The sequence below is a fragment of the Gekko japonicus genome, unplaced genomic scaffold (genome assembly GCF_001447785.1).
Source record: "Gekko japonicus isolate JY-2015 unplaced genomic scaffold, Gekko_japonicus_V1.1 scaffold269, whole genome shotgun sequence".
NCBI classification, from domain to species: Eukaryota; Metazoa; Chordata; class Lepidosauria; order Squamata; family Gekkonidae; genus Gekko; species Gekko japonicus.
In genome coordinates, this window is record NW_015168659.1 from 632314 (window position 1) to 658769 (window position 26456).

A 26456-nucleotide genomic window follows, 5' to 3' on the forward strand; every position below is an offset into this window, starting at 1 on the left:
GGGAAACTGTACTGGGCAGTCTTACGGGGTGGGGGTTGGTGGGAGAGAAGGATTCAAGGCTTGGTGTGAATTACAATGTGAGTTGATTATGCAGTCAGATGTAATTTGCCCTCTTCTCATTTAATGAATCCACCCTTCCTGTCTCACCTCTTTAAGATGCTATATTGTTTGCACCTAAAAATGGCTATGTTGTTTTTTTCCCTCTTCTATTTGTTGGGTTGTAGATGCTCAGCAACTTCCCATTGTTCCATATAAAGCCGGAACCACTGTAAAGTGGTCTGTATTTCTGTTGTGTTTCTGCTTGTGGCAAGCAAGTCTGCCCTTTAAAGCAGCTGAGAACAATAAGAGGAAATGTGTTTCATTAATGCAGCTGCTGGATAAGAGAGGCTGTTTTGATTTCATGTGCAGTGTGAGGAAGAGCAGTTCCTTGGGTGGAACAGTTCGCCCTTGGAGCTTCTGACTGCACAACAAAATAATTTATGTTTACTGGTCAGGCATGCACGTGACGTAGAATGCTTTTAATGTGTTTTTGTTAGGGTGGTTGCATAGGGCTTGATGTTTCTGATGCTAATGGCATTTATCTTACCTTTAGGCTTTGAGGAAGGTCCTGTAGCCTGAGGAGGTTTCCTCCAACTTATGTGGCTCTGGAGGAAGGCTTAAAATTTTGCTCATTGCATCAATAGCATACCTCACAATGTTACACAACATGACATTCTTTAAAAAATCCGAGTGAGTTTCTTAATATTTCTGAAATGGGGGGAGGAGCAGGAGTGGTGAAGGAAGGGATACTGACAGGAGCTGGAAACCCAAATGGTCCTGACCAGTCCAGGCTCAGATCAAAGATGGAGAAGGCAGCGCAAAGAGAAAAGGGCTGTAAGTCCCTGACTTTTTCTGTGGTGAGTTATCCAAACATGCATATGGATGTTGGGCAGGGGACTGAACTGATACTATAGACTCTAGTGTTGGAGTAAGCCGTTCCGCATGCCTGGACATTAGAGGGTGCAACATTGCTCCAAGTGTTATCTCCTCAATGGGATGCCTCTCTTTGTCTAAACCCGGGAGCCGCTCTCTGACCTTTGTTCTTTACCACTTCTCTACATGGCCCGTCATGGGGATCAGATGCATATACAGCTCTCTGCTATGTAAAAATGCCCTCATACTTTGACATAGGTGACGCCAGATTATCTGGTCACTTGTGATAGAGATTAGGATTCTTTAGGTTAGGCTTCTCTCTTTCTTTTGACTGCAGCATGGATGCGTGAACTGAACCTATGTCAATAAATGTATGTTTTACTTTTACTGCGTGTTTTATTTACTGTGTGCATTATCACGCTTCTGTAACTGGGCAAACCCTGCTATATTAACTGCATACCACCTAGTGAGTGGATACAGCACCTTGTCAGGTTTCTACTTGGGAAGGGAAACAGAAGATTTATAGAATGAGGAACAAGAGGCTAGTTCTTACCCTAGTGAGCTACCTGTATGTGCTCAGGTACAAATCCCAGTGGAGATGCTTGTAACTCTTCAGGCACAGCTGAGAACAGGAGAGTACAACACTGGCTCCTCCAATTGGCAGCTAGTGCCTGAAGTCTCTGTTTTAGCTTGCTCTGGTATAAATGTGAGGAGCCGGGACTTTAACCCTCACCCTGTCAGCAGAGCTCTTTTGTCTTCTGCACTTTAGGTTGCTACTCCAGCCCTTACTTTCACCCAGGCTCTGAGCTACTGACCTTCAGGTTACGGAGCAAACCTTTCAGGTGTGGATTTAGGTATGGCCACTCACAACCATAGCCTGGCGTTGGTATCTGGGAAGGGCATAATGGAGGTCAACAACAACAACAAAACACTGTGTTGACTTTCACAGCAAAGCACGTGTGTTTTGTGAGAGAATTGTCAGACACCCGTAGGCTCTGCAGAAGTAGCATCTGACTGATGGATGTTGGGTATTTTGCCCCCTCCTAAATCTGGTGGATTCTGCCCCCCCCCAATAATACTTTATTTCTCTAAACTGCATTTGGAACCATTTGTTCCCTCCTCCAGCACCTGGTCTTCCTCTTCCACATCCTGCCAACCTCTTTCAAGGTTCACCTGGAGAGCCAGCAGGGAAGTTCTCTTGGCCCCAGCCTGGTTAGGATTTAAATAGTCCTGAGCAATGCTGTGAAGTCTTGTGAGCAAAAATTCTACTTTGTGAGCTATTGGCAATTAAAGTTGTGAGCTAGCAATTTGGCTACTGCATAAATTTAGTTTGCTCTGGAGCCATCCTTCCTGAGCTAAGACAAAAATGTGTGAGCCGGAGGCTAAAAAACTGTGAGCTAGCTCGCACTAACTCAGCTTAGAGGGAACACTGGTCCTGAGCAGGCCTCACTGTTTCTTCCCCACCCTTCTGGTGACTTGTGAGGCCATCCAAAGCATCCCCCAGTGATTGGCCTGACCCTTTGAGGGACCACAGTGGTCTAATATGGCAGTGCTAGTTGCTTGGGCAGCAGAGGATTCTGGCTGACTGGTTTGTGGAGCTGGCCCAAGCTAGAGATGTGAAGACCTAGAAAAAGTAAAAGGAATGAGGGAGTTTTTCACCATCCCCCCCCCCCCGGACTTGTTACTATTGGAAAAATTGAAATAATAGAAAATTTGGGGGAGCGCTGAACAAAAACTATGATTTTTTTCTTTTTGAGTGAAAAAACACTCATCTTAAAAAGCATTTCATTTACTCCAAATATATAGTATGAAAACAAAAAAGCTGAGGGCTTTCCCCATTTTTCATTGGGATAATTGGGAGACCAGTGGAAAAAACAAACCCTCCTATGATTCCCCCCATCCCTTTTGAATGAATGAAATGAAAGACCAGGTCTTACTCAGAATGTGTAGCATAAACTTTTTTTGTATAAGAAAGTCTGCAGCATTAGGCAATGGTAATATAATGTAGACATATTTATTTATTTTGTTATATTTCTAACCCACCCTCTCCCCTAAGCAGGCTCAGGGCAGTTCACAACAGAATTCAACAAAATAAAGCATGTTTAAAATAGTGAAGCAATAATCCAAATTAAAACCCTAATAGCATAACCACAAGATGGCAAAAAGTATTACAGGAGCTCCCTGAGGATACTATGTGTCCACCATTAAGATGGAATGAAAGGGACAGGTGGAGCAGGGGAGGCTGATATAATGACACCCGCTGCCTCACCCAAAGACCTGGCAGGACAACTCTGTCTTGCAGGCCCTGCGGAACTGTAATAAGTCTCACAGGGCCCAGATCTCACTCAGCAAAGAGTTCTACCAGGCTGGGGCCAGAACCAAAAAGGCCCTGGCCCTGGTTGAGGCCCTGTTTTCAATATTTTTGTTTAAATTTAAACAATTCGGCAACAGTATGTTATAACATGTTTAATAATCATACATAGCTAGAGTTCAGCATTTTCAATATTATAAAGTTTAACTTTATGTCCAAAATATATTGATAGTCCTACCTATTGCAGATTTCTAAGTAATACTCTCTCTTTGGTTTATACTAGGATATATTTTTTACCATCACCTTTGTTCCTTCACCTGTGCTTCAGACAGCAAAAGATACATGTGCCATGAGAGCACAGAGTGTAGCAGTTTGCAGTTCTTTCTCAAGTCCTGGATATTCTTACAACTTTTCTTACAGAAAGCAAAGATGTGTACTTTTAAATTTGAAAAACTTCCCACACAGTGCAATTTTATATTCTAAGTTATAAATGTTGCATTTTATGTTGTCAAATGGGTAAAGAACTATATTTTGATAAGAAAGTAAGTACTGCATTTCAGTTTTCTTACCAATTTCTGTTGGAGGTGGTGGAAAAATGGAGGGGTTGCCCCTGCAGCTTCAAAATTTCTAGAAATTGTACACTTCTAGTTCAAGCTTTTGGCTCTGTAGCTAGCAGCAGCTTCTGCCATGACCACCAGGGCTCTTTGGGGCTATTCCGGCTGAAGGAAGGGACACTGGGGTGTCCACGCTCCAGACGTTGTTGGCAGGGCTGCTGAGAACCACCATGCCTCCCCCCCATATGACACTGACCCCAAACCAAGTATCATAACAAAACAAATCATGAAACTGCCTTATACTGAATCAGACCCTTGGTCCCTCAAAGTCAGTATTGTCTACTCAGACTGGCAGTGACTCTCCATGGTCTCAGACAGAAGTCTTTCACATCACCTACTGCCAGATACTTTCAACTGGAAATTCCGGGGATTGAACCTGGGACCTTCTGTATGCCAAGCAGATGCTCTACCACTGAGCCACGGCCTCTCCCATGGGAAATCACTTGGCTGTCTGTTACCATGCATCTATAATAATAAAAGAAGCCACATGTTTATCTGTTTATCCATTTGTGGCAGGCATGACTCATCAGAAAACACAACTAGAAATCTCAAATGAGATGAGCGTGGGAGTCCCCGGGGCCCAAAATGAAAGGAATCAGAAGATCCTGGCTAGGACTGCCAGCTCTGGGATGGGAAATACCTGGAGATTTTGGGGGTGGAGCCTGTGGAGCACCCCTGGGTTAACCATTAAGCAAAATAAACATGTGCTTAGGCCACCAAGGGAAGGGGGGGCACCTTGAAGATGAATTTTTTTCTCAGTCATTCCTTCTGTTATGGCTATTCATAGGCAGTGGAACCACTGGAACCGAGAAGGGGGAGGCAGGGCAGGAGGGGCAACGAGGTGACAAGACAGGCCGGGTGCCTTGTCTCTCCTAAAAACAGAAGCAGATTTGTTATGCCAGATTAGTTTTTGAGGACCTGATCAAAAACTTTGCAAGTAAAAAAAGTAGGGGAAAACTTTTTAAAGTATAAACAATGTTATAAGTAGGCAGCAGTGAGCATTATTTGGTATCTTTTGATCCATGTATATTGAAATGCTATACATCTTCAAGATTGGAAAGCAATGGAATAAAAGATGTTTTGTTTTGTATAAATTATGATATTTCTTCATTAGAATATCTTTTTTAAAAGGAAATTGCCTGCCAACATTGATTTCTGTAGAAAGATGATTTTCAAAATTGAAAAGTATGCTCTTGAGATCACGCCATTTCAGTAGAAATATCAGATCATATTGCGCCTTGTAATTTTAGGGAGGGTGATTAAAATAATTTTCAATAATTTTTTGTATTTGCATTTTCCCCTTATAACAGTTTTATTAAAACTGCATTAGAAAGTGTTGAAAATCTGCAGGTTTGGGAAGAGGCAGGACCTCGGGGGAGGGGTATAATGCTATAGAGTCAGCCCTTCAAAGCAGCCATTTTCTCCAGGGAAACTGGTCTCTGTCTCCTGGTGATGAATTCTAATTCCAGGACCTCTCGATGTCCCACCTGGAGGTTGGCAACCCTAATCCTGTCCCAGGTTATCTTCAGCCCCCCCTCATGCTATTTGTAATGGAAGCTAAACTAAGTTCTAACTTTTGCTCCCGATTTATTACCAGATTAACATTCTATTACCATGCATGTAAACCACACAGAAAACAGGCAGGGATTACGTGGTTTTTGTCTCTTCTGGTAACCATTCTGGAGCAACCGCCCCAAACTGGAAGGGGGGGATCTGACATGGGCTACCATAGCCTGGTGGGAGAGGATGTTGCTTCGAACTCTTCTATGATGTGCGGACAATGTTTTATTTATTTATTGCTTTATAAATCTGCCTTTCTCATGGAGACTCAAGGCAGATTACACAATGTAAATCAATGCTAGTCAATAGGATGAGATGTCTAATAATTCATGTCATGGGACTAAAGTTACAACAATCTGAAAAAAGCATACATGTTAGATGCAATATGTTAAAAAGCACAGAAAATGGCATTACAAAAGGTAAAAAAACCCCAAAGCAATGATGGTAGGGTAGCCCATACATCAAACAGATAATACGTACTATGTACACTGGTATACTTCACAGTCCTGTTCCCTTTATAAAAGCACCTTCCTGGACCATTTTGATATAATATAGCATCACCTTGTATCTATCATAACCTTTCTATTCTTAGTGGGTCACAAGGATAACACCCAACCATAGCTCTAGGGTTGCTACTGTCGATGCAGTGGCACCCCTGCTCTTTGGGTCAATTTTTATGACAGGGCATTAAATTGTGGTTGTGATTTCTTTTCTCTGGTAGGACCCGTGAATGATGCTCTGGACCTATGTTCTAAAATAAGAATACGTTCTTTGGCCCATGTTTCTGAGTCTTGTAAACAGCGTATGTCCTCTTGGTTCGCAATAGAGGTTTCGGTGGCTGTCTCTGCTGCCTGGGCGACGCTTTGAATTGCGGTTTGCATTTTGTCTAGCCTGTCAGAAATAGGCTTTATTATGCCATTTATGCTCTCCAGCATCTCTGCCTTGAAGCTTTGAAAGAGGTCGGCAATGTCTTTTTTCGTAAGCTCCGTTGGTGTTTGTTCAGGGTTCTTGCCTCCCGCTGCCCGCCGCCATTTTAACTTGATCTCGTTCCCGCGTTGTACTCACCGGGCTCTTACCTGATCTTTCGTTCTGGAAGTAGGTCTTCAAAAACAAGGTATTTTTCGTTGTAGCGTGATGTCTAACTTTAGACTTTTTCCCATGCCGCTTTTAGCATAAGAAGAGAGTCTGCTTAGTGTTAAATTTAAAGGAAGGCCGGTGGGTTTGTCGGAGGTCTCCTAAAACGCGCCCGCCATCTTGGAGACCGACGCCCCGCCCCCAAGGACCCGTGAATGATGCTATGAATGTTAGGACCAAGAGAGAGAGCAGCTTAGATAGAACATCAGCAGCCAGCCATGTCGTGTTTTCAGTCCTTAAGCCCACAGAATGCTAGTCAGTTCTGCTGAAGTAAATGGAATTTGGGTCACTGCCTTAGAGTGACTGCTGAAGAAAGTCTTGGGGTGTTCTGCAGCAGATGCATTAAGGGTGGAATTAAATATGTGTGCATGCACTTGTGCAAGTCTTGGAAACTTGACTGGTGTTTCCCACAGCCATTATAATGTATTGCTCTTGCTTCTCTGCATCATGTTTAGAACTGGGTACCATGCAGCACAGGAACTTGAATTGAGGCTTCTGAGTGAATTATCCACCCTCCCCCAATCCCTCTGTTCACTGCGCTGTTGCAGCTGCCTAGTGAATATGTACAGCATATAATCTGTGTTTGTATCTAAATTGCTCCTGCCTACAAAGGTCACTCAATGTTCCTTCCTTGCTGTCCTCAAAGGGAAACGACTTTTTAAGTATACTGACGCACATATTGGTGTGTTGGCCCCAGTACTGGCAGATGTTGCTTATTTTGGAAGGATTTCTTGGATTCCAAATCATCATGCCTACACAGGATGCAATAGATTCAAGTTTCTTTCAGAAATGACAGGTCTGGAGTGAGTTTGGGGTGTTTTTTTTCAGAGTTCAAATGTTCGAAACAGTTTCCATAATGTTGTTAGAAGGGCAGGTAAAAATGTGCAGGTAAAAATGTGCTGAAAGTGTAAACACATTATATATGATTGGATCTTGGGTACCCATGGCTGCAATAGGCAATGTCTTACCAAATTGTGTAACTGGCACGTACATATGATATGAATACCTGTGGTATGCATTTTCCTACCCAGAATGTTTCCATAGAGTACACGAAGGAAAACAAATGACAGAGTATTACTTAGGATGTGCATATTTAAAGAACTACCCTATATAATCCTGCACAGATATTTCAGTCTTCATCTTCGGCCTTTCTCTGTGTTGTTTTGAGATGAGATGGTGGGCATGAGAGTTAGGGTCTTTTCAGTGGTTGCACCCTGGATATGGAATGTACTCACTTCACCTCCCTGAATCTGGCAGCACCACTATGTATATTTTGATGCTAAGTCAAGATTTTGTTTCTTCTCCTTTCTGTTTGGCTGTACTTGTTAGCTAATTGATGTCACTGCTGTTCTTAAAAATTATGGTTCTTTTAACAGAAGATTTTAGTGGGCCTATTGGTGTGTGTGTGTATGTATGTGTATATACAGAGGTCATTTCGGGGGGATCGCGGTGGATTGCAGTTCCCCCGGGTGAGGTACGGGGGCGGGGCACATGACGAAGCCCCGCCCCTGCTTCTGGCCCCGCCCCGCTTCCGGCCCTCATTCAGCCAGGAGGAGGCAGGAGAAGAGGGAGGGTAAGTTGCTTCCTCCCTGCCTCTCCCCACCCCTGCCTGCCTGGGGCCAGGGAGGGCCTTCGTGGGGCTTCCTTGCACTCCCGCCAGCCTTGCAGGTCCACTGCCGGGCCCCTCATGGAGCTCGGCAGTGGAGCTGCAAGACCGGCAGCGGCCGGGACCGTTGGGGGCGGGGTGTGTGGCCTTATGACACACTTCTGGTGATGTCAGGGGGTGTGGCATATGCTAATGAGTTATGCTAATGAGTTCCCCTAGCTCCCTGTCTACGAAACTCCCTGTGTACACACGCACACACACACATATTTACACTGATGATAGCATTTAGTGGGCTGTTCATTGATTTTTGTAATGATCTTTGTTGAGCACCTTGGTGGAAATGTAGTATACAAATGTTTTATACAATTAGCATGTTTATTTTTTACTTGCCAGCAATCCAGGGCTGTGCTCCCTCCAACTGTTTCAGTCCCTTCAGTTTTAGTATGAATTTTTCCATTCCCTTCAGTAAGCGTGAAGTCATTTTATTAACCATCCTTTTCATGTGGCAAGTGTGTGAGATCTGAGATCTGTGGTATCCCCTAGATCAGGAACAAGCTAAAGGTCTGCAGGATGTGGTAAACACTGGATCTGTTACTGTATTGTGTTTTCATGTACCAAGAAGTCATTTTGTCATGCCTGTCAGTGCACCGTATGTTAGAAGAATGTGACCATCGAGCCACAATGCTGTTCTTGCTATGTTGCTTTTAGTTGGATTCGTACTCCAAGGTCACCTGAAGTGTGTAGGGAGAGTCAACAGAAGGGGAGTGGAAGAAGTCTCCTTTTTGCCTGTTGCCCTTTCTCCTCCCGATACTGGATGCTTCTGATGTAGGCATGTCATTTGCCGTGTTTGAAGAATATGTCTGCAGCTTATCCCTGCTGCTAGAAAGAGAAGGCTGATATTTCCTAGGTCTGTTCAGAAATATTTGTAAGTATGCCCGTATTACCTTGCTCAGGTGGCTGCTGTTTGAAATGATCTCCTTTACTACAAAAACATGGCAGCTTTCGAACTCTGCTCTCAAGAACCTTGGGTTCTCATCTAGAACTTGAGGGGGGGCATCATTTCGAGTGCTGGGAGGTTTTCCCATCATTGCCTTTCAACACACACAATGATATCCTCAAATTTCAGACAGTAGACACCTTCATGGTGAGCATTCAGTGTTCCAGTCTCTTCAAAGCTTAGCAAGATGACATCAGAAGTCATACATTTCCCTAAAAGATAGCTTACTCACTTCCATTGTGCAGCTGCAGTTGTGCGAGGATGAGTTCTTGGTTGCACCCTTGGGTCCCAAGAAGTGATAGGGAGGCCCAGCAGTTGGAGGCAGTATCCTGCATGAATGGAGTGAGTTCTCTGGAATGCACCCCTGTGTTTTCAGCAGTACACTGGGATGCCATTGCTGGTAAGCAGTGGTTTATGACAGATGAATCTCTGTAAAAAGGAATTCCCTGAAGATAAGCTTGAAAGCCATACAATGTGGCACACTTGAGATCATGGGAAGTGTTTCTCCATTAGTGTCCAACTTTCTTTTCAGTGGCTGGTGCTGGCAGAGAAATGCCCCATGAGATAATGTTCTGTACCTTGAGAGAAGACTCTGCATAGAGGCTGTTCTGGGCAGTTTTTGCAGAATTTGAGTACAGCTTAGACCAGTCTGGTTCCAGAATCACCTTGACAGCAGAGAGGGGAGCCTCATTGTTACAGTTTCCAAATTCTGTCATTTCCTTTTTGCAGATAGCAATCCAAGTTTATTCTGTGTTCCTGTACTTATTGGTGTTAATATTTAAACACTTCTACAGATATTTCCACGCATCTGTGCCCGTGCAAACAAGAGGCCTTTTTGCTCTTGCTTCAGCTTAATTCCCCTTTGTAAAAAAATGAGGCTTTTACATTGGTTTCTTCCCCAGCGCTAAAACCATTGATCCTTGCAGAAGTATAAACAGATAATATCGAGAGAGGCTGTGACATGTGACCTAAGGGGAATGCCAAAGAAAAGTGAGGCTGAGTAGCTGGAAATATAACTTCACCTACACAAAGTCTTCTCGTCGATAATCCCCCACCACATCATTCTTAATTCCTTTTTTTGTGAACTAGTTTCCAAGAAAACATTCATTCCCATTTGGCCAGAACTTCCTCAATATGCAACTCTTTTTTTCAGTGAATATATAGAATCTTCAATCAGCGAGACATGTGCGTTGCCAGACAGTGAGCTTAACTATCAGTGACTGAGGGTGACTTGAAAATTAAGGCACATTGGCTCTGGTCACATGGGCAGGAAAATGTGGGAGGGAAGTGTGGCTGTTAGCCCCGGGGTAAAATAACGCGCAGTTGCGCGATCAGACGTCCCGTGGAGGTCCCGTGTATAGGGGGAGGTGCCAATCACATGACCATTCTGCAGCGCGGCAAAGAAGCGGCTAAAGTGGACTACATGTCCCAGAAGGTCACTCGGTGGGAGGAGAAGGGAGAAACGAACGTGGCCAAGGGGTAGGGAAGAGGGAGCTTGAGTCCTCAGTGTGAGGGAAACTAAGTGGGAGCGGTGGCGCAGGCAATACAACGCCTGCTGATAACATCTGTAGCGAACAGCCATAACGGCTGTTCGAATCCCCACCGCGGCCGGGTTGAGCCCCCGGCCCTCGTCCCAGCTCCCGCCAACCCAGCGGCTCTAATAACAACAGAGGAATGGGTACCTGCCCTAGGTGGCAGGGGGCACCCTCCTCCTGGCTTACGCTGGGAAGGCAATCGGCAGCAGTAAGGAAAAGGAGAATCGGCGGCGGCGAGAAAGCAATGGTGGCAGTGAAGAGCGACCCAGGAAAGGCAGCGGCTGGATCGAGCGGAGGTGGAGCCGGAGCAACGCGCTGACGTGGGATGCAGCGCGGCAGGAGCCGTCAGGACATTGGCCAAAGCTGCACCCAAAGACGCGCCGCCCCGGGGGGGAGAAAAACCGAGACAGCCTGCTCGAGAAGTTAGGATTCGACTACAGATGTAGTCTAATGTAAACCGCTCTGAGACCCATTAGGGGTCATGGGCGGTATACAAATCACATGTAAATAAAAAATAAATAAATAACATTGGTGGCAAGGCGGGGACACATCTCGCTTTCTGCGACCCGAGACTTCTGGCCGGGAGGAAGGGAAGCAGCAGAGGTTCCCGTTGCCGTCGCCTGGGGATGGCAGGAAACACTGCCACCGGTTGCTGAGGGCAGGAGCCTGGGACGTGTACGGGACCGGATACCGACACAACCTTCTTATCTGCTGCCGTGGTGTGTGAAGTGTAGTGGGTTAGACGCATTAATGAAACCCCGAAACTGATGTAGTGATCAGCATGGTTTACTGGAACACAACATAAGGTTACAAACAACGGCCGGCTGGCCAGCCTCGTCCCTATTGTTACTCCGGATTCAAGCTCCGGAGTGTGCGCTGGCCTCTGGTGGCAGTCAGCGAACACAACATCGTGCTTCGAGAGAGAGAGAACAAGGCAGAAAGATGGAATTAAAATGAACACAGGCTGACAGCTTTGTCTATGGAAGGGTTTGACGGGCACAGAGAGAGGGGCGGGTGGGGGAAGGCTCTGACAACCGTCTTGCCTCTCCTCCGCTTGGCAACTGGAGCTCCGCGAAGCGGGCGCTGACGGGCAGAGTAAACTGATGTTGCCTTCTAACGCCTTACAATGAAACCGAAAGGCAGGTCCCCTGGAGGGGGGGGCGTCGTCGCTCTGGGCGACTCTGAGCTGCCTTCTGTGCGGCTCCTGGGGACAGTTGGACAAGCAGTCGCCTCTTCGCCTTCCTCCAGGGCAAACATTTCCCCCCCCCTGTACACTGAGTATGCGCATGCTCCGTTGGGTTCTTGTGCGCATCCATGGAGACTTGGGGGGGGGGAAGCTCTTTGCGAGGGGACATGGGCGGGCGCTGGATGCCACGGGATTCCATCGAAAACATGATCACGCGCACGCCCTTGCCCCACGGTTTCTGGAAAATAGTACCTCCGAGGTACTAGTTTTTTGCCGCACGTCTTTGGCGGGAAGCCTCGGTTGAGCCACGGGAGTGCTACGCTTCCCAGATGTGCCGGTGAGATCACACCCGGAAACGCCGCCTATCTTCTGTCTCTCTAGCGTGGCTAATGTTCCGTGTGACCGCAGCCATAACATGGTTGGATATTAAGCAGCCGCCCAACTTGTTCCAGCACGAGTTTTTGTGAGTCAGAGCTCACGTAACTGTATGTATGAGATGTACATACAATATAGCTGGCATGGTAAGCTCTGACTCAGGAAAGCTTGTGCTAGAATTTTTTTTTTCCTGTTCTTAAGATGCCACTGGCCTCCTATTTCATTTTCCTGCTTCAGACTAATATGGCTATTTCTCTGGAATCATTATCTGTAGAATCCCAGCTTCAAAATATTCTGCCACCTTTAGCCTTGAACCCAAAATTGTCAGTTGAAACCTGTCCAATCTTTATGAGGAATTATAAGTGCTAGTACCATTTATGGAAATGATTGTGACACCCACGTGGGGCCTGAGAAGAACTCATTACACTTTGCTGTTCTATAAAACGTGTATGTGCTGTGTCCTCCATTGCCTTGAATCCAGCTGGCTTTGTCCATTCTGTTGCTCAAAGGCGATCATGCGTTAGGGCCTTTTCCATGGCAGCCCCACAATTATGGAAAACCTCCAGAGGGAGGTGCACCTCACCCCCTCACTTTCAATCCTCAAGAAGCAGCTGAAGACAGTTTTTTTTAGGACTGCATTTGATTGAGTTTTTATTACTGGCAGTCCAAACTGGAGTTTTTAAATTGTGAGTTTTATAGGTTTTATAATTATTGTTTTGTTTTCTTTTTATAATGTTTTATTTATATTGTAAGCTGCCTTGAGTTACCCCCCCTCTCTGAAATTTTAGGAAACATTGAAATGTGTGTAACATTCACTTTCTAATCAAACTGAAACTTCTTTTACTGATTTAAAACATTACATGCATTATTTATAAGTCATACATTCGTTCTCATTTGGCCGGAACTTCCTCAACATACAACTCTTAGAGAACTGAAAATGCTGAATTCTTCAATAATGTATTGTGATTGTGCAGCATAATGTACCCACCTAACAAGCCTCTTTAACTGATGGGACAGTCAGAAGGGCATCTCCCTGTCATCTTAATTCTCGGGCAGGAAAGTATGGGCGAAGACAGTTCCTTGGATACCCTGGTCCCAAACCATTTAGGGATGTAAATGACAAACTAACACCTTGACTTGCATGACCTGTGGGGTGCAATTTGATTCAGATTTCCACAACTGAGATTTTTGTTTGGGTAATAGCAGGGGTCATTTCCTGCAGGAGCGCACAGGAGCGGAGATCCAGCAGTAAAGAGCCCAGGGGGCGGGCACATGCAACAAGCTCCACCCGCTGCTCCCAGCAGCCCTCACTCAGAGCAAGAAGCAGCCAGATAAGATGCAGAGCTCCCCCCGGCCCCCTGGTCCAAAACAGTCCAGCGGCACCTTTAAGACCAAGTTTTATTCAGGTACAAGCTCTCTCTCCTCTGTGAGGACAGATCGGCACGTCCCCCCCCCAATAGCTAGCAATCCAAAACAGTCCAGTGGAGCCTGAGCAGTGGGGGTTGCCTTCTGACACACTTCCGGTGATGTCAGGGTGTGTGACATATGCAAATAAGTTATGCTAATGAGCTCCTGCACCTCTTTTTCTACGAAATGACCCCTGGGTAATAGTAAGTTAACCCATTTTAACTTATGAAAAACAGAGGGGAGGGGAAGAGACAAAAACAACCAAATGGGAAACAAAGGTGTCTAACACAATCAGTGAAGATTCTACATAGTCACTGAAAAAGAGTTGTATATCTTCATTTCATTTTCTGTAAGAAAAATTCCAATTGTACCAGTACCTAAGTTGTGGTGTACTGGTTAAAGAATGTACCACATGCAGCCAGCTCGGTGACCTCGGGTCAGTCACAGTTAATTTTTTCCATGTGAGAGGAAGGAAAAAATAAAAGTTAAAGGTAGAAGACGATTCTGTAGTAAACAAAATAAAGTGAATCTTTTGAACAGAAATTCCCTCATAGAGTAATATTAGGTAGAACTGCCAGCATGTTTAGATATGAAGCCAAACTTCATAACAATGAAAATGCTGAATGCATCAGGATTAGACACATTATAGCATATTAATTGTACCCAAGATTATTTACTCTTTAAAAATAAACATAAGAACTTCCCCCAAGGTTCCACTGGAAAAATTAAGGAAGTCTTCAGACATTTTCTATGTAGTACTTTGGACTGAGTAAAATGCTTTGTCTTTCTCACTCAGAAAACAAAACAAAATATTTCATAGGGTTTTTTTTTCCAGTGCCACCTGAAATTGCCCATTTTTTTTCTATTGGAAAGGTGGAAAATAGACATTTTTTGAATGAAAAATCTTGCCTTAAAAAGCATTTTATATTCATTCTAAAAGAGAAAGTATTTCGTAGCAGTCCCCCACCCCCACATTTTTCCCTGGAAAAACTGGGGGGAAAGGCCTTAGGTAGGAGAAATGGGAGGGGAACTACTCCCCCCTGGTTTTGCTGTTGTTTTGTTGATGTGTAGGATTATTAGACTGCTCCCTCAAATGAGCTTTTGCAAGAAAACCAACATCTTAATGCTTGTATGGAGCCCACCTTTTTAATAAGTAAACTTTCAACAGGCACGCCGGCAAACTCCCTTGAGTTGTAGGGTTGCTGTCCTCCAGATGGGGCTTGGAGGTCTCTCAGAATTACAGATGATCTTCAAATGACAGCGATCAGTTCCCCAGGAGAAAATGGCTGCTTTGTAGGGTAGACTCTATGTAGGATTGCCAGCCCCCAGGTCCCAGCAGGGGAGTCCCTGATTTTGGGGGCTTCTCCCCACTGCAGACCAGCTGGCCACTGAGGAACCCCACCCCTAAACAGGAACATCGCCATGTGACGTCACTGATGCAATTGACTCAGAGACACTCTGTTATTTGGGTCTATGGTTTGGGGGCAAATAAACCATAAAGTTTTGCCCAAGTACCAGAGCATCCCCAACACAATGATGTTACTTCTGGGTGATGTCATTGCATCATCCCTGCCCACTGCTTGAATGTCCCCAAATTTCACCACCGAAATAGATGTAAGACCTGACAATCGTAACTCTATGGCATTATACCCTGTAGCCTAAAATCTCCAGGAATTTCCCAGCACAGTGTTGGCAACTCTATCTGAATGGGCAGTATGACCTCAGTGTGAAGGAAGCTGCAATACATTCATCTTGCTGAAGATCTCTCAGCACAGCAAAGGCCTGTGAATTTCTCCACCTCCCTAGATAAAGGAAGGACAGATTTTGTTTCTGGGAGTCTTTTTCTCCTCTCAAGAGCCTTGGAAGCTATCAGTCACAAAATGGTGGCTCAGTGGGTGGAGAGATGCTCACAAAATGGCAGCTCATACAAAAATCACAACATTTCAGAGCAGGTCTACAAGTGCTTCGTTGGGAAACGTTTCTTCTGTTCTTTTCTGAAAGCAAACCACCACCCCAACCTGCAACTTGTTCTGTGGATATGGAATTGCGTAGATGCTTTCTTTTGCAAAGAGTCACTTTGATTCAGGGGGAAAGATTCAATAGGATGCTTCTTTCCAATCCAGAGCAGGCATGCATGTGTGCACAGGAGGAGGACGAGAGGCAGATGAGGAAAGTCTAGGTCTTATCTACTTTAAAATGTCTGAGAAGCTATAAGCAATGATGCATTACTGGCAGCCATCAGTAATAATTATGGGGATGTAAGTTGAACTTTCTGCCTGTAACACTGGAAGTATAGTTCCATCTGATAATGGTACTTGTAAATGTCAGCATTAACCCTCTCCACTTGACAAAACGTAGAAGAGGGGCAGTGGCTGCTCTGTCTAGAAGAGCTACGCAACATGAATGAGTGATGCTTCATTTTGAATTCCAGGCTTTTGCAGAGAAAACAATAGAGGAGTCTGGTGACATATCAAAGGTTTGTTGTACCTGAACTTGTATAGTCTAGAGCCCATTTCATCAGAGGTGGGACGTTGAATGTTCAAGCACTGTATGAAGCATCTCACCTATAAAATCTTCTCTTTTTCGGCGTCAAGTCTCAGGTGACTTATGACAACTCTCTATGGTTTTCAAGGCAAGAGACTTCAGTGGTGGCTTGCCATTGCCTGCCTCCATGTCACGACCCTGATATTCCTTGGTGGTCTTCCATCCAAATCTAACAGTGCAATGTCTGGTAGTCTTTAAGATTCCTCCAGACTCTTTTTGTGTGGATGTGTGTCCTGATAACATTTTGTGCACTTTTATTACAAGCAAAAAATGGGGGTGATCAAGCCAAACCAGATTGCTTTAACAGTTTTAGGATTTCAAAGGTTACCATCCAAATGTTTGGGAGGCTCTTACTGTGATGGAGTTAATTTACCTCTGATTCTGTGATGCTTGCCTGCACACTCCAAAGGGTGTTCCCTTTTAGGTCATAGAAAGGACAGTACGAGGAAATTTGCATTGTTGCTGGCTCCGCTCGCGTCATTCATTGGGCTCGTTTTCAGCCTGCAGCCTGCATTATCACTAAACAGAAATAGAAAATAGGACATTTATCTCTCTCTCTCTCTCTGATAGTTGCCCTTGTTAATTGGGTTTGGAGACTGTTGACGTACTAGCTGTACCTCTGATTGTCAAACCAGATACTGGAGCATGTAACATTTTGTCTTGTTTTGTTCTCTCTCTCTCAGCATCAGAAATTGCCCTTGCAAAATGAGTCGCTTGGCTCAGAAGAGCTCCTCGGAGCCGCTGCAATCTGAGCGCTGGCATTCCAGGTCGGCCTCGGCAGGCAATTTATCAATGGACACTTTCTGGCTAGAGGTGGAAAGCATCAAAGAGGGCGCGGAATCTGAGCCTGAGGAGTGCAATCTTACGGAAGTCAAACCCCAAGAAGGTAAGAAGATTCTGTAACTCTGGGGGTTGTGAGAATAATGTATTTTAAAAAGTTTATTGGGCTCATCAATTGAGAGAGGGCTGGAAACAAACTAGACATGACCCAAGGGATCAGTGAGTAGGTTGGGGGGGGGGGTTGGAGCTGGGGTTCCCCCTCCGCCCCAGCTGTTTTACCTGTGCAAATTGCTTCCTTCCCTGAACTGTATTTTTCATGGTGGAAAAAGAACCCATTAGTATCCAGGTGGTATACCTGGGCTTTCTCCCACTGGGGACTGGGGTAAGGAAAACAGCAGGGGGAAGGTGTTAATGTTCCCCCCCACCACCGTGGTCCAGATCTTCTGCACTGACCTCCTGCTTATATCTAGTGGTTTTTAGAAAGAGAAAATCTAAACACAAGTCTTCTGGACCATGTCTAGTTAGGTGCTGCAGTAACTTTGAGTAAGTGGCATATTCTGTGGACAAATCTGTGTTCTGAACATAAAGGACAGTTGTTGTGAGAGTAGATGTGGATAGAGTTCGATGAGAGGAGACCTGCTTCCAGTGTCTGACTCCTCCCTGGATTTCCTGGCCCAAGGTCTGCAAAGGTTTGAATGTACACAGGAATATCAGGGAAGGCAAAGGTCCCTGGGGGCATGGAGCTCCACGCACAAATCGGTGACTGGAAGGTATGCATTGCACCCACTGAGTTGTAACTGCAGCCTCTCTTTTCTTCTCTAAGATGTGGGGTGGTGGCAGCTGTAATGATAAACAAAATAATAAAGGTGTGTTGCAGTCTTCTTTTCTAAACAAGATCTATAAATGTGCCAATATCCTGCCTCTGGTCAACTGCATATACTAGCTGAGATCTAAAGAGTCATGCGCACTTTTCTGTGTAGCTTTCTTCTTGCAGGGGTAGCACTCTCAGCCTTCTGAAAAGCTGCCCTTGAAAGTAGTGGGGGAGGGGGGTTGTGTGTTCTAGAATAGCATTCTATTAGTAGCTAACAGCTGCCAGAAGGAATTTCTCTCCCCCCCCCTTATGAAAGCACTTTGCACACATGCACAGGCTTCTCTTGATCCCTTCTGTTAAAGGTGATACATTTTATTAACTATCAGGGTCAGGCTGCCAGCCCTGGGTTGGAAAATATCTGGGGTGGAGCCTAAGGAGGGGCGGGGTTTTGGGAGGGGGGGCGACTTCAATGGGGTATAATGCCATAGAGTCCACCTTCCAAAGTAGACATTTTTTCCATGGGAACTGATTTCTGTTGCTTTGGAGATCAGTCGTAAACACAGGAGATCTCCATTTACCACCTGGAGGTTACAAAAGTAGAGAGATCACGGGACAGGTTGTCAAGCAAAGTATACAGACTGTGAAAAGTACAAAAATTACAAATTATATAAACAATTAAATGTATGTAATGCAACTAACATCTCAATTTCTATGTACCAAAAATTCAACAATCTTTTAGTGGCATTTATAAACTGCTGGTACAGTCCCATTCATTCATTCAGCAGGTGAACTCCATATATTCCAACTCCATCAAATGTCTTTGCTATGATTCAACCTTGTTGAAAGCTGGAAGTGACGGAGGTTGTCAGATGACTTATCTTCCGTTCTGTGTTTCCACAAGGCTCACAAACATGACTTCAACCGGCCAGCTATAATGCCTGTTTCACCAGCTGCTTTGTGGGAAATCGTGGCAGCACTGACAAGAAATGTTTTGGCAATTATTGCCCACCCTTAATTGGATGAATCCTTGAAGCTTGTATTTCAAGGGATACTAAAAGATTGTTGAATTTTTGGTACATAGAAATTGAGATATTAATTGCATTACATAAATTTAATTGTTATTAAATTACAAATTATATATTTTTTGTCATTGTTCACTGTTTGTATACTTTGACCACCTGGAGGTTGGCAACCGTATGCGTAGCCTCTGTAGACATAAGCTGGGTTTTGCAAAAGCTGTGCTTGGCCATAACATGCCAAATTTGCACTTGTGAAACTCTGGCATACAATCTTGCTCGTTTATTTTAAAAAGAAACACAACCCTTGTCTTTAAAACAGAGTCACTCATTCAGAGGCAGTTTCTTCCTCAGCAGAATGCCAGTTGTTGAGAGGTCATTTTCTGTGACTTTGGGCCCTAAGGTGTGCTATGTGGCTGGTTAGGCAGAAGAGGAGAAGAAATTAAAATGGTTCTAAGAGGGCAGCTGTCTCTTGTTTGTTTGTTGTAAAAGGAAGTGAGAAACAAGGGCTTGCTTGGAATTTCTCTTGTGGCATGCTGGAGAGACAGCGCAGAACGTGTTTGCCTAGTTCTTGCTTGGGACCACTAGGTGGCACTCCAGATAGCCTGGTATCTTTATTCTTGTGTCGCCCTAAGAAATATTTTGCAGATTCGCAAGTGCCTGGAGTGGGATTGAAGTGTTTACAGGAGCAATAGCTAATCCGTGGGGAGGTGCAAAGTCATATATTGGTAATCATCTGTTCACAACTGGAATGGCAGATGGAAAGCAGTTCAGAGGAATAAAATTCCGTTCTCAAGAGAGATGAGTGCACGCATAAGCCCCCACACCATTATCCTGTGTCTTCTGGCCCTTGTTGCCTGGGGAAAAATGGAGAGAACACTAAATCAATAAGCAAGACCTCAGACATGCCAGGGGGCAAAATATCAAAAATGCTTTGCATGCCTTGGTCAGTGGATCCTATGAACTGCACACGGTTGCAGAGGAAGATAATTCCTACTTCCCCCTCCCTGCAACCCTGTGTGCCCCCCACCAGAAATCAATACTGGGGATCAGGGGAGTGTTGTAAATGAAATGCTATGTGGCACAGGAGAGAAAGGGGAAATCATCTCTTCCTCCTCCTCATCTAGCAGAGGAAGCTCATCACAGCAAACCTTCCAATTCCACGGGGGGGGGGGGGGGAGACGGGGACGTACAACAGGAGAGCATAGCACTGTAAAATCAGTCAGTTGAATTTATGCCCCTATTGCAGATGAGCAGATGAGGCTGAGATGGCACAGCTTGCATAAGGCCAGCTAAGTCCCTCATGAAAGAGGCAAGGTTCCAACAGGGGACTTGGTGATTTGTCAATCAGGCTTTTAGCTTATGCAGCACCATCTTCTTTAACAGTCTTCTAAGGTAAAAGTTGTCTATTCTCCTTCTCTGAGAATGTGTTGGTTATTTATTGATGGGATATCTTCTGTTCCTCTGGCTGAAAATGCCCCGTGCATAAGGGGATGGGTGAGTGGATCTCTGTCATTTTGAGAACACCTGTGCATAGCTGTACTTGGTGGGTACTGACCCCCCCCCCTGCTGTATTACTACCTGGATGGGAGATGAGATACTGTTTGCAACACTGGATTTCCTTGGAGAGTTTTGTTTCTGGAAAGGCCTGCTCGCTTCCCATGTCAAGTTTACTACTAGAAACATGCAATTTGGTAGCCCATACAGTTGAGACCTCTTTTGCACATCTTGTATTTATCTGTTCCACATATGAATTGTCCTCAATGAGTGCTTGCTTAGTAGCCTTTGAACAACTCTAAAAGAGGTGGTTCTGCCAGTTGACCCAGGCCTCTTGTACTAGCTAGGTTGTGGGATATTAGTGCTGCCCCCCCTCTCTTTCCCTCTCTCTCTCTCTTTCCTCCTTGGAAGGGAGTGGTGGTTGTTCAGTGGGGAAAGTGCAAGTATTGCGCCTCCATTTACAGAGGATTTTGTGTGCTCAGGCTCATGTCCCAATCGCTACATATCTATGCTTGGAAAATCTTCTCCTGTGGAAACTGTGTCTATCATGTAGCTGTCAAACACACCGAGTATTTGCTGGCAAAAGAAAAGTTTGCTTATCCAAAACAAAAACGAAGGGACCACAGTGTAACTATATTAACACCAAGAAGAACATCAGTGAGCACCGTGTGGCAAATAATATTTAAACGATTTCATTAATAAATTAAACTATTTTTATAGAATCACTGTTTTAAATGGTTGTTAAAATGTGCATACATCATCGTCTCAAATCTCTACAATAATCCATATATGTATGCAAATGCATATATGTATGCCGCAGGGTTCTTGTTGTTGTTCTTCTTCTTGGCAAAAGAAAAGTGGCACCCTCCCCAGGATAAAGGAGAAAACCCCGCCTTGGATCTGGGACCTGGACGGGATGGCTCACTAAGCCCTTCCAAGTTTCCAGTCCTTGGAAATAAACCAAGGTTCTGCATGTGTGGCTTGTTCAAGATCTGGGTCCTATGTTTGCCTCTATAATCCACTCTGTGTGCTGCAGCTCTCATGAGGTTTCCCTGGCCTTGCCTTTCAGAGGGGGAAGCGGAAGCCGAATGGCTGCAAGACGCTGGGCTGTCAGACCTGATTGGGGACCACACCACAGAGAACGGCAATATCGTCCTGCTTTCCACTCTGACCAAGACCCAGGCTGCGGCTGTGCAGCGACGACTGGATACTTACACCCGCTCTCGGCGAAAGAAGAACAAGCAGCCCGTCCGTGATGTCCGAGACATCTTTGGAGTGGTTGGCTCCGGGGTACGTTCCTCTGTGTGTTTCCGTCCATAGTAGCTCCCCCCTCCTCCCCACCAGCTTTGTTGTTCTGTGGCGATATTAGATCCTGAGTTAATAAAATGAAGTAAAATAAGCTCTCATAAAGCGTCTTATTAAGTCTTGTTGTGTTGTCCAATATCCACAATTAGAGCTGGTTCCTATAACCTGAGTGAGCGTGGGCCTTCTTCCCTTGCTTGCTCTCTGCCCCCCCATTACTGTTTTAACAATTAACTGAAGCTTTGCAAGAATCCTTAAGATGGGGGGGTATTTTTTGTGTAAGAAGAAAGCTGAACCAGGACAAAAACCAGTATGCACGTTGTCCTAGGGAAACCAGAAGGCATAGCTAATGATCGTAGCAAATTTTCTAATATTCTACCTGTTACAAGGGGGAATTTCAGGAGTTCATAATTGTTGGGTTATTCTTTTTTAATTTTAAAGTAAATCAGCAGAGTAATCAGCATTCAGCAGAGTATTAAAGAGTCAGAGTCCATGGTGTGTTTAAAATATAAAAGTTTACTACAACCTAGCATGGGGAAAAGGTATACAGGATGTAAAATAACAAAGAGCTATATTCCTACATTCTTACAGCTAGACAGAACATGGCAGAAAAAGGAATGGAGACAAGCTTCTTCTTCTTGCTCAGGACAAAGAGCCATAAAATGCTAATACTTTGTGATTTTATTGTTTTATTGGGTTTTATATATGGGCTTGCACCCCTTGTAAGCCGCCCTGAGCCCGCTCGCGGGGAGGGTGGGGTAAAAATGCTTAAAATAAATAAATAAATAAATAAATACATACATACATACTTAGCACTCTAGTCTCCAATCAGAATAACAAACTAGATCTGAAGTTACTGATGTCAGGGGGTGTGGCCTTCTGTCACTTCCGGTGATGTCAGGGGGCGTGGCATATGCAAATAAGTTATGCTAATGAGTTATGCTAATGAGCTCCGGCAGCTCTTTTTCTACAACAAGACCCCTGCATACATACATACATACTTAGCACTCTAGTCTCCAATCAGAACAACAAACTAGATCTGAAGTTACCGGGCTTTCTAGCTCTCTAAACAGATTGGATACAAACAAACATGTGACTTAACAAACATCATTAACCCAGTAAATACTGAACAGTGTTCTAACTTACAATAATACTATGCTTAAAACTGCAAAATACTGGAAGACCAGAACTGCAGTGCTTATTAGGTTCAGACTGCATGCTTGTATACACACATGCACTTTCTTCCTGTTGCATGCAAGTGTGTATATGTAAGTGTGAATCACAGAAGATGAAAAAGGCCAGGGAGAGGTCATAGCTCAGCATGGGAGCACATACTTCGTATAATGTCTCAGGTTTTAATCCCTGGTATCTCCATTTGCCAGGGTCTTGGGTAGTAATGCAGGAAGAGACTTCTGTTTGAGGCCTTGAAGTGGCTCAAGGTCAACCTCTGTGTTGGATATCTGTGATACCCAAGGTTGGGAAAGATCCTTGTTTGAGACCTTAGAGAGCCTGTTAGAGCAGACACTACTGTCCAATGTAGTAACATGTGAGGAGTTTCAGTTTTGCTGTCTTGAAGGGTTTTTGAGAAATGCAAGGAGGAGACGGGATCAGAGGATTTTGCCGTCCAAGAAAGTCCAGATGTGATAGAGTAAAATGGAAATATATGAATTAGGACTGAACCAATTCAGAGAATTTTGAGCTAATTGAACAGCTGCAGATCAGTTAAGCTATTGTTTACTGAAATATGCAGAGTGTCAAACCCTCAGTACTGAAATGAGCTGCCGCTTTAGTGTTGAAAGACAAGCTTGTCTTGAATCCTCGTGTTTTGCTCCTCTGCTCATACACCTCAACGAAAGTAGTTTCAAAAAACAACCATGTGTCCTAGTAGCTGCAGCCCTGCTTGCTTTAAATTTGTTTCTGCTGATGGAATAGATGAAGCTAGCTGTATGCACAGAATCATATTCTGATCTGTTTGACTGCGGCTGTGATCTGAAACTTAAATGCCATCAAAACACTTCAAGGTTTCTTAGTAGTATCCTTGTCTGTGGCGTTGCTTTATTCTTCAAAGCCTGACACCCCCACCTTCCTTCCATTCCCACTCCACTGATCTATTTTTACTTGTCAGAGCAACCTGCTGGTCCAGCTTAGCCTTTCTTGCCCTTGTGCACACCCTGATTGCTCAGTGGTTTTACAGAGCTTGCTGGGAAGCCTGTCCTGTTTTCACATTGTGTGGCATGCCTGTTGTGCAGTGGCCCATATCTGCTAAGTTACTGGGAAGTTTCTGCAGATCTTGTTTAAGGAAAAGAAGCAGTAAAACTTTTTCTCTCTGAGTCAGACAGTTCCACTTTGCTTCTGTTGACTCAGCCTGGATTGCTTTTCACCCTGGAGGCTTTGTTAGCCATGCAGCAGAGAGCCAGCCAAGCTAGACGCAACAAGAGAAGCTGTGTGAATCATTCACGTGTCTGTCCCTTTCATGTAGAAGGTGGAGATGTGTCTTTTACATGAAAAAGGCCAAGTTGTATTGATGGAGCAAACCCTGCCCATACCCTGTCTCGTCTTTAATAGCAGAAATGAAAAAGACTGGCAAGAAAAGGATTTCAGGGGGCATGGGAAGGTAAAGCAGGGGATAGTTCAGCTCCTCTCACCTGTGCACCTTTTGTTGTAAAAAGCAGAGCCTCCCCTCTCATGTTTTGAGACACAAATAGTGAATAAGCAGATGCAGCTGTTCTGTTGTATTGAGTTCAGCTCACTAGTACATCTGAACTAGAATTTAGCAGAAATCTTGTCCTGAATTCCTGGGTTAAGCCTTGGCTACTACTAATAATAGTAGGACGACCCAAGTAGGTGAAGAGTGCTTTTTTATTAGCAGTGGAGCAACATTGAAATTAGGAATTGCAGGTTTAGGGTTTCAGCCTTTCAGGAAGGCTAGATACCTTAGTCATCTTTTTCATGGGAAAGTGTACCTGGATGCTTCTGTGTCATAAAAATTAGTCTAGCTGTTCGCTAGTTTGGTGTAGTGGTTAAGTGTGCGGACTATAATCTGGGAGAACCAGGTTTGATTCTCCACTCCTCCACTTGCACCTGCTGGATGACCTTGGGCAAGCCATAGTTCTGTCAGAGCTGTTCTTGAAAAAGAGCAGTTTCTGTCAGAGCTCTCTCAGCCCCACCTACCTCACAGGGTGTCTGTTGTGGGGAAGGGATGGGAAAGGAGTTTGTAAGCCGCTCTGAGACTCCTTTGGGTAGTGAAGGGCGGGGTATAAATCCAACCTCTTCCTCTTCCTCCTCCCCCTCCTCCTCCTTCTGTTAACCTCTGCCTGGCAATCATTATAATTGACAACTGGAAGCCATTTTGATGGTGAGGAATAGAGTTGTCCCCTCCAAAAAGCAGGTGTTTGGGATATGGGCTGTGTTGAGTTTGACCATGCCAAACCCCATGTGAGTGGCAGCAGTTCATAGGGCACTGATTACCTAGGACAGTCACATGCAAAACAATGTGAAGCAGCAAGAAACTTAGTGCAGGCACCTTGATTCTCCCAGATTATCGGTTGGGTTTCCCCCCTGATTTAACCATCCTAAGCAAGTCTACTCAGAAGTAAATCCCATTTTTGTTCCGTAGGGCTTACTCCCAGGAAAGCATTCTTAGGACTGCAGCTTAAAGATCTGTTCATGCATGAATGGTGTCGCTTGAGTTTTGTAGTCTCGTGATGTACGCGCATGTGTGAATGAGCTTTCACTGACCGAACTAGCATCATGGCAAGGGGCTGTGGCTCAGTAGTAGAGTGTCTGTTCTGTGTGCAGAAGGTCGCAGGTTCAGTCATCAAGTTTTTACAATTAAAAACATCATGTAGTGAGTGTTTTGAAAGACCTCTGCATGAGACCCCCGGAGAGCCACTGCCAATCAGAGTAGAAAATGCTGGCCTTGATAGACCCAATTGTCTGACTCAGTATAAAGCAGCTTCGTGTGTGTTCAAACAGAGCACTTATATTATCCAATGTAATATTAAAAAGTGTAGTGAGTTTCACTGGAGTGATTTATTCATAAATAAAAGCGGCTTTTCCCCTCTTCACAAATGATGGTTCATTGTTGTAGTTTCTACATCTAGTTATCCTGTCCTATGATATCGGTTCCTCAGCATATGATTTCACGTGTGTTCTCTTTCTGTCCCCTGTCTAGGAGACTGCACCAGAGCCGGGCTCAGAAATCGATCGATTGCAACACAGATCTCTGTCATCCAACAACAATCAGAAACGTGAGGAAGCTTTCCTGTGGTTAAACAGAAGAAATATATTCTTTAGAAATCAGCTTGGGATTCCATGCCAAGTAGTTCTTCCTACCGAAATATTTGGCAGCTGTGTGAAAGAAACTGCAGTGATTGTGTTCTGTATATGGGTAGTCTGTCTGTGTGTAAATAAAATGTGTTAGTTGCTTGCAGTGGCATAGGCTCTCAAAACGGGCTGATCTGGGCTGTGATCCCTTGGATAAGGACTGTAAACTGAGTATGAGGGCTGTGGTGTATTTCAGCTCTTGCTAATATATTCAGATTGAGTTTTGTTGTTGTCGTGTATACAAGTTTATCTCACGTCGTTTGTGTTTTTTCTTCCTTTTCTAAACTACTGTGTTTTAGCAGGCACAACTGGAGTCCCAGACTTCCCATCTCCATTGAGGGGCTCTGGAAAAGAAGAGATATTCAGCACTGAAGTTGCTTATTCAGAGCAAGCAGCTATCCTGCTCAAAGGCTCATTCCCAAGGGAATCCAGACGGATCAAGGATGAGAGTTCTCTACCAGTAAGACCTCTTCTTACACCTTTTGAATTTCTGTCTGAGCTTTAGACATGACAATGTTGTCAATGCTAACCATAAAGTGTCGT

At 44.6% G+C, this 26456-nt stretch overlaps 1 protein-coding gene across 1 annotated transcript in view; it reads left to right on the forward strand.

The window, feature by feature from the left end:
* Window positions 1–26456, forward strand: part of ARHGAP40 (Rho GTPase activating protein 40) — a 56572-nt gene that overhangs the window by 10837 nt on the left and 19279 nt on the right. Inside the window, exons 2-5 of the mRNA XM_015415245.1 lie at window positions 16865–17067; window positions 21355–21575; window positions 25762–25837; window positions 26213–26373. Of these exons, the coding sequence (XP_015270731.1) occupies window positions 16865–17067; window positions 21355–21575; window positions 25762–25837; window positions 26213–26373 (661 nt within the window). The remainder of the gene's footprint in view (window positions 1–16864; window positions 17068–21354; window positions 21576–25761; window positions 25838–26212; window positions 26374–26456) is intronic.